The sequence below is a fragment of the Anser cygnoides genome, chromosome 12 (assembly GCF_040182565.1).
Source record: "Anser cygnoides isolate HZ-2024a breed goose chromosome 12, Taihu_goose_T2T_genome, whole genome shotgun sequence".
Taxonomy (NCBI): Eukaryota; Metazoa; Chordata; class Aves; order Anseriformes; family Anatidae; genus Anser; species Anser cygnoides.
The window spans coordinates 16,892,961-16,901,575 of record NC_089884.1 but is presented as its reverse complement, the minus strand read 5'-3'; the positions used below and the strand labels follow the sequence as shown (position 1 = coordinate 16,901,575).

Genomic DNA, 8,615 nt, shown 5'->3' with positions numbered 1-8,615 from the left:
TAGAGAATATGAACACCAACTTGCACAGTTTGAAACACAAGATGTTCTGCAATATGCTATTGCGGGTAATATAAAATATAATTTTGTAGCAAGGAGGGGGATGCTGCAGTTTTTCATGATTCAGATTTCGATATATAAAATGTAGTCCTGCTCGATGATGAAATTTTTTTTAGCTGGAGTAATTAAGACTATTTTTCCTGGAATTGACCATCAGTAGTTCAGCAGCTCTTAATCAAACGTGATAAAACTCAGGATTTATTAAATCATTAAATGAGTGTAATAACACCTGCTTCTCGCTGCAAATAGTTGAAAACAGACTTCAGTTGTAATTAACTCTTATCATTAGTGACATTTTTCCAACGATACTTCATAGGTCTTCAAAACGACAATTACAGAACTAATACACAATTACTGTCACATGCAGTTTAGCAATTATTTCTGAAGACAGTTGTCTAAAGGTTGCAAAAAGACTATAAAATGGTTCCCTTTGTTATGTAACATTGCTTAAAACTGACACACAAAACCATCCCTCACAGTCAGCCTCTGCTGTGCCATTTCTAATGCACGCAAGCTTCCTCGCTCCTGGAATAAACACCCTCCACCCCAGACATGATTAGATATCATACTAAGGCTATTATGAGCATGGGTAGCTGTCAACTAACACCTATTATGAAAAGCTTCAATTTATACACGTTTTTTTCTGCTTCAAGAAATCTATACATTTCTAATCAGAATCTCTCGCTGTTCAATATTTGTACATAATAAACAGTACCTGAGGATTATGAAATATTCAAAGCTGAATTCATTATTAATAAACTCACACAGTATAGTACCTCCATCCACGAGTCTGGCTGCAACTTTTGGGGAATCTATATTCCATTATTTTTTGGTTGTGGCCCGAGCATGGTAGCCATGGACACGGCCTGAAACTGGATTAGGATTCTGCTCAGGTTTGACACTTGCTGTTTTTAATTTTCATTTTATCATAAGCAGTTTAAGATTGTTGCCAGTGGTAATTTGCAATTTTTATCAAGACCTCTTCATTATAGCTTCTGACAGGACAGATGCTGTAATTAATCATGCAAGACAACTGGGGATAGTGGTCAGACTGCACCCACAGCACAGCTATTGCAGGCAAACAAGAAAAAGGATTTCTCTCCTCTGTCAAGAGTAAAAATATACAAACAGCACTAATATCTTGACAACATGCTGGATGCAAATGTTCCTAAATCTTTCCCATGAAATACCTCCCTCTCCATCACCTCCTACCTCCACAATAAAATACAAGTCAGACAGCCTGGACCAGCCAGAGCCAGGAGCTCACAGGCAGGAGGCCCAGGGCAATGGCTAGGTTTGCAACTGAAATGCAAGAATTTGAAGAAAACCACAATTTGTGCTTATTTTCATCTGTGACCACCACAGCTCAAACAGGTTCCCTATCCTGTTCCTGCTGACACACGTAGCACAGGGCAGGACGACTGCTTTATAACTCCACCACCCGTCTTCTCTCTCCAAAGTCACAGAAATCTCAGAGACGTTGTGTGGGACTCTTCAGCCTTGTGCATTTACAGACACGAGAGCTGATTGCAAACCTGATCCAGATCAGTACCCATCTACACATGATGGCTGAGAAAATAAAAATCCAAAAAGTTAAATAAAGTTTCTAAGATTGTGTTTTTATAAGGAAATATTGATGGCTTTCTTTTTTCTATCAAAGACTTGTGGCCCATCAGTTTTACTGAAATGTGTTTATTCTATAGCAAGATAAAAGCATTTATTTTAGATAAGCAAAATACAAACAACTTAATTGCTGCTATCGTAACTCATAAAAAAGTATAAAACAGCATAAAAACACAATAAGCAATGTAGCAATTAATAATTCATGTTACCAGTGTTTACATTAAAGCCTCATTTATGAAAACTTTACAACACATGATATGAAAACTTACAACTTTTAAAGAAAATATTTACATTGATTATTCGGCTGTGGAGTTTCTTTTAAATATTCTACCGGTTTTACAGCATATTAAAAACTCTTGCATTTTTCATCTTAGCTTTTTGTAATAACAGTTTTATTTAAGTGCATTTCCCTTTTAAAAATACAGTGTATTAAATCTGAAACTCATCACTTCGACACAGAATATAATATTCACATTTGTTCTGTAATTGGAATTAACGTAATAGGGTAATTGTCAATATATATTTCGTTACAAACTATGGTATGTTTATCTGGAGAAATGTAGTGAAAGGATGGATCAAACCTTTAAGTTCAGTTACTTGCATTTGTTTTTCTGAAGATATTTAGGACAGAAAATTAAGAGCTTTGGCAAAAAATCTGTGATTTACTCTATTTCTTTTCATGACAAAAAATGCCATCAACTAACTCATGTCATACAAGCATGATTGTATGAAAACCAATCATCATCATTTTACAGGTAGTTACAACTGTGCTTTAAGGGCTTCATGAGTTCGTACTGCCTTGAAGTGCATTATTCACTTTTAGAGAAAGAAGGGTTGTATCATGTAACTCTGAAAGGCCATTTTGCAGTCATAAGGTCCAGGTATTTATCAGGCCATTTGATTCACATATTGTAGGTAAAGCGTAAATAAATTAAAAAGGCATCACATGAAAAAGAGCACAGCTTTTTTTTTTTTTAAACAAAATGATTTATAGTCAGCTAAAAGATGATACACAGCTACATTGTAGTTCTTTATTGCCTATCTAATAGACACTTTAGAGAATCATTTGATCTGTTATGCATCCCTGCATAACTACCATCAACAATTTACAGTTTTCAGCCAAATATGGTTTACCCCTACCCCCTCCATCAACACAAAGCGATGCTGCAAGATCATTTATCTTCAGAAAATACTGACCTGTGATAATACTTGAGTCTGTGTCTGAGATTGTATTTGTGACTGGTGCTGCTGAGGTGCTGACTGAGGGCTCCCAATGGCAGGGATGGGAGATGTGATCTGAGAGGCTACTGGAGAGTGCTGCTGAGGAGAAGGCTGTGACTGGTGTTGCATATGCTGCATTTGCTGCTGCTGCAGTTGCTGAAGCTGTATGTGCTGAAGCTGCTGTTGCATTTGCTGTTGATTAATTTGCTGCTGAAGATGCTGCTGCTGCTGCAAATGTTGTTGCATGTGGTGCTGGAAATGCTGCTGTTGCATTTGTTGTTGTATTTGCTGATGCATTTGATGCTGATGTAGCTGCTGTTGCTGCATCTGCTGCATCTGTTGCTGCTGGAGCTGCTGTATCTGGTGCTGCTGGCTTTGCATTGAGGGACTTACTTGAGATGAAGATGGTGTTGCCACCATATTTGTTCCCATAGAGCTTATCAATGGAGCTGCAATGTTTGTTGGCATGTTTGGTGCAATGGTAACAGACGCTACAATCTGATTCATTGGCAGTCTCATGGTTAGAGGTTTTGGAGCAATTGCTCTGGGAAGGGACTGTTGGAGACTTTGAGGAGATGCCGATACTGTTGCGTGTTGAGAGAGGGAAGTATTCAGAATAAGGGAGGAAGACAAATTTGTGGATGCCAATGTTTGCTGGACAGAACGAATTGTCTGGGCCTCAGCAGACTCTGCAGCAGCCTGTGTTTCAAAAAGAAATTCAAAAACTTGTATTGGTAAAAACAGACATCATCCCCTATCAAACTTAAAAAATTATCAAAATCCCCTCCTGCTCTCTCTTGCTTCAATGTACGTAGCTCAGTGGGAAGGGGGAAGACTTTGCCCTCGACAATTTATCCAATTATTGTAATGGTCCATTTAGGAAACACGGTTCAGAACATCCTCCGAGTTGCCCACTTTCTTCATCCATTACAAGCTTTTACCACCTTGCTTCTTGTTTGTCCTCTTTCAATACTTAAATCTATCTGCTTGCACTTGAGGTATTTAGAAAGGTACAGATCCTGGCTCAGCATGACCTGATCCCTTTAAGTTATCCTGTGTTTTTAAAGAGAAAACTTTGTTTCTGTTTACAGAAAGTAAACAGTTACAGGGAAAGAAAAGCCACAGCTACTCAGGGAGACTTTTTCATCTTCAGTTTTCTATCAGGAAACATCAATCAGCAGTCTGAGAAAGGCCACTCTGATCCACTGATCCATTACATCACACCTTCGTCTGTCTCTGTACACAGTACCTCCAGTTCTTACCTGAATGCCAATTCTCTATTGGACAAAAAAACCTCATGTGTGCCCTGGCTCAACACCAGAAATTCACAGTATATCTTTGGGTTGAAAGAGCCCAACACTCTCTATATGCTTAAAAACAACAACAACAAAACACTTCTTTGGGAGACAAATCCGAACAGAAGCATATCCCAATGCACCAATTATCATGGTATAAGAAGAGTGCACAAACACCCAACTTCTCAAACTACTGCTTACAAACTAAAGCTCCAACAAGTAGGATCCATCTTGCATAGTTTTATACATCTGCATTGTACTCAACATGTAACCTAGTTGCCTACAATCCCTTTAAAGACAATGGAGAGAAAAACTCTCTTCCAGTACAATTAATTGACGTATTTTAGACATTTACCTTAGAATGTATCAAAACTTGCCTCAGAAATGTCTGTACTATCCCTACTCTCAACAAGAACCTTTGGTAACAAAGCTATAGCAAGGATGTCATAAGTAAGGAGAGATGAATTCTGGACTTTCCACCCTATCTTTTTGCAAGTCACTCAGCAACCCAGGTTTCACAGATTTAAGGAGAAAATATGATTTCTGATGTTTTTGAAAAGGGACTTTAGGACTGACAAGATAAATTCCATCAAAGGTATTTAGAATTCCAGCTGCCATTTCACTTAGCATTGCATTATTAAAAACTTTGAGGATATTATCTAAGTCCTAGAGACAACAGAAAAACACAACTATGTATGCCTAATTTCTGTTGTTGTATTTCTAAGCATTAATTAAAATACACAGCAACTTTCTATACAATTTACTAATGCTCTGCAGTTGTGTATTCAAATGAGTATTCTTCATTCTCAGGAGGTGGATCTCATCAGTTTAGTCTATTGCTTTCTAGTGATCAAGGATATTTTTGTAGTTGAACTTTACGAAGTATTACAGGAGAAATAACCATCTTGATTCCCATACATACGTCAGATGGACATAAACATACTTCTATTTACAATATTCAGAAGCAACAGATATACAATCAACCTAGTGCTGGCAGCTAAAAAGGTAAATTCTCAAATAAGACAACAGAGCTTTGTTTTCTTCACATGAGTTTTATATTAACTAGGGATCCGCTGCAATATTTAGTGTGGCTCACTGCCAGCTAGTCCATTTGTAAGTACTCTCCAAATTCAGAGCCACCAGACTTACTATTTTTCCCCCTCACCTGCAAGAAATACTTAAGCTTTGTCATACAGTAACTGCTTTCCAAGTCCGTGCCAAACAAGTTTGTCTTTGGAGAAGTAGCACTTGAGGAAAGGAAAAAAAAACAACTCTGCAAATACCTTGTAAATCTTAATGTCAAAAGGTCGCTGTATTTTTCATGACTATATTTTACTTCTATTGTGAAGTGCATTATTTTGCTTCCAAAGATAATGCATGATGTACGTTTACAAACTTATTGTTTGGTAATCATTATTGTGCCATTAGACAGATGAAATTTCTGTTGCAGGGTTCAAGCAGCAGCACAATGACTTTTAGAACTGTATTACAGAAATCCTAGGATTCTACTTTTGTTTTGCATAACAGCACATCCCTGCCTCCACATTTAAAACAACATTGCCAAAAGCTAACTTGCATTATATTGAAGACATTATTAGGCTTACCTTGGAAACAAGGCTTGCTCTATAGGCTGCAAGTGCCTTTAGGTATTCTTTTTTGGCAGCTTCAGTTTTTCTTTTATAAACCTATTAAAAGAGACCACAATTTCACCAACTTCAGTTATTAAGAAGTTTTTGCCAGAATGTTCCCAGAATCACTTGCAAAGAAACAAACAGCTCAGATTAAAAAACAGAAAACACTCCCTGGGAAGAAAAAGCCCACGTAATATTAAATATTCTTGCAGGTGGCCACAGAATTCCAGGTCTATTTGCTGGACTTTCACCACAATTTATGTCAATTTATCATGAAGGAAAAAACCTGCTCAAGCAGCCGACTGTTTGAAAAGACCAGCTATGCACACTTCACCTCCCTAGGAAATGATATTTTACTGACACCGAGTGTTTCAGATGCTGAAAAGTATCTGAAGTAGTACAAAGTAGAAAAAAAAAGGCACCTAAGCAGTAATTTTGTTTGAAAAGTATTCAAACTGCACTTAAAAAAATCATACATTTAGAAAACATGGTTCACAGAGTTTTGACAATTCACTTTCCCCAAAGCCAGTATTAGAGAATCCCACAGAGCTTAAGAAAAACAGTTAAGCACAAATTGAATAAATCTATATCTCTGATCATCAGTAAATTTAAAGTTCATCCTTAAATCATGATCATCTGTTAAATGATCATCATCTGTCAGACTATTAACTATGACTAGAAGCTGCACTGAGTATCAACAGGCAAAGAGCCCCAAAGGATTTTTTTCCAATCCATGTGTAGGAGTTATATGTGTATAGTAAGAAGAATAACCCTCAAGGAAGAACAACACTCATCATTCTGTACCAAGTTTGAGTTCGAGATAACATTTCACACACGACATTGTAATGAGGCACAGAGGATTGGCTTCAAAGGTTTGAAATCAACACGCTTTGTAACAAATTCATAAGGCAGATCAAAGGAAAGGTAAATGTGCTGTACCTTCCCCTTTCCTATTCTAACTTCTGATTAATAGGAAACAAGAGCTTTGAAATAGGAATCATCAAAAGATTGTCTTAACAGGACTCCAGGACAGTATCACCTGAGCTTTTTACAAACTGCCCTTTAAAATTGAAAGACAAATGCATCCATTCAATATTACCTACTGGCTCTTATAACAAAATGCTTTTTAGATGCCAGATCTTCAGCAGGTTGAAAAAAATCAATGCAACTCTATAGAGTAAGAAGTCTACATCAGCAAGCAATGTGCTCTGCTCAGAGCAGAGGTAGGAGGATTCTTTACAAGGATTACTATATTACTTCTTGTAAGACATCCCTGCACCTTTTTTTTTTTTTTTTTTTTACCTGTTTTTGTTCTTCTCCTAAACTGTCCCACATTGATGCCACTATTTTTGAAACCTCTCCAAACGTAGCATTCGGGTTCTGCCCTTTAATTGCAGCTTGTGTATCTCTGAAGAAAAGGGCATATGCTGACACTGGCTTTTGTGGCTCGTTGGGATCTTTCTTTTTCTTCTTCTTTGGAGTCTTGGGCTTCTTGCCAGAATCTGGGGCAGCTCTTTTTTCTCCAGTAGCCTGAGAAACAGCAATAACAGTCTATATATGCATGAAATATAAGAAGAATACTGAAAAATTATTGACAGTCTGGCTTACTAACATATGGATAAAACTACCGCGTATGCAACATTTTGGAGAGTCCTGTTGTGCAAGCCTTCCTCCTACCAAATAGCATTACTCTCAGTTATTCTCATCAGATGTACTGGAACTAAACGCCTAAAGAGCTACCACCTATCGTAAGCATGGTTCAGAATCAATCGTACAAGCTTGACCTGAAAAAGTACACCCTGACACCCTGAATTTCTATTAAAAAAAAAAAAAAAGATTTAATCTATAGCGTGCTTTGAACAGGCAATCTATGTTTTTTCCATTAAGATGCAAGTCCTGCAGCACAGACTCAAAAGACAAGAGCTTGGAGGCATTTCCTGGCTCCCAGACCTAAGGCTGCCAGCTTTGACACAGGTCAGGGGTTAAAAAAACCTTACACTTGAGGCAAGAAGCAGCAGCAGCAGCAGCTCTGCACTTTCTCTCCACCTGCAGCGAACACCCCCTGTGCCCACCACCCACACCCAGTGCTCCCTGTGTGGGGTCAGGGGTCCCCCGCACCTAACACCTCCTCCTGCCCCAGGAACAGGGGAACCTGGAGTAGCACCCCAAGGATGGGGGTACCTCCAGTCCTCGTTGCACCTCATGTCCCATACCCTCTTCTGGTGAATGACTTATGGCAGCAAACGGATGTTGTGGCTCTATATATACCTCTCACAGTCCTTTTACTTTGATATTTTCAGGATCCTGTACAATACTCTTTCCTTACACACGATTTCCATTAACTTAATGAGAAAACCTATCACGGAACAGTCTGAGTTAACCCTTTAAATATACTGCTATAATAAGATTTTTGCTCTATTTTGTTGTTAATTTTTTCCATTTCTAATAAGTTGAACTGTAAATTAACTACACTTTCAGATAGAAGAAATCTTATTTTATTTCTTTCTGAACACACCATATTTTAAATGACTCCAGTGAACACTGATATGACAAAACTGTCCAAAGCTGACGAGCAAAGAGATTCACCAGATCTATAAATCTAAAATGGATTATTAATGTATTCAGCTGAAAATAGATAGATATGCATATTCTGACCTCTGCTATCTTGGAGGTGTCATGGAAACTTCCTAAGAAGTTAAACGGCAAATGAGTCACATATCCCACAATACAGTAAAGTGTGTGTTTTATATGACCACACTGCAGCAGGGATGACACTGCCACATTCATG

The 8,615-nt window shown here is 37.9% G+C and overlaps 1 protein-coding gene across 2 annotated transcripts in view; it reads right to left on the bottom strand.

Annotated features, from left to right (window-relative positions):
• Positions 1-242: 242 nt before the first annotated feature.
• The window catches only part of TOX3 (TOX high mobility group box family member 3), a 79,123-nt gene continuing 70,750 nt past the window's right edge, over positions 243-8,615 (bottom strand). For both annotated transcript variants that reach the window (XM_048075351.2, XM_048075352.2), the window contains exons 5-7: positions 7,130-7,357; positions 5,801-5,881; positions 243-3,600 (exon numbers count right to left, since the gene is read on the bottom strand). In XM_048075351.2, the coding sequence (XP_047931308.2) occupies positions 2,863-3,600; positions 5,801-5,881; positions 7,130-7,357 (1,047 nt within the window). In that variant the 3' untranslated portion in view covers positions 243-2,862. The remainder of the gene's footprint in view (positions 3,601-5,800; positions 5,882-7,129; positions 7,358-8,615) is intronic.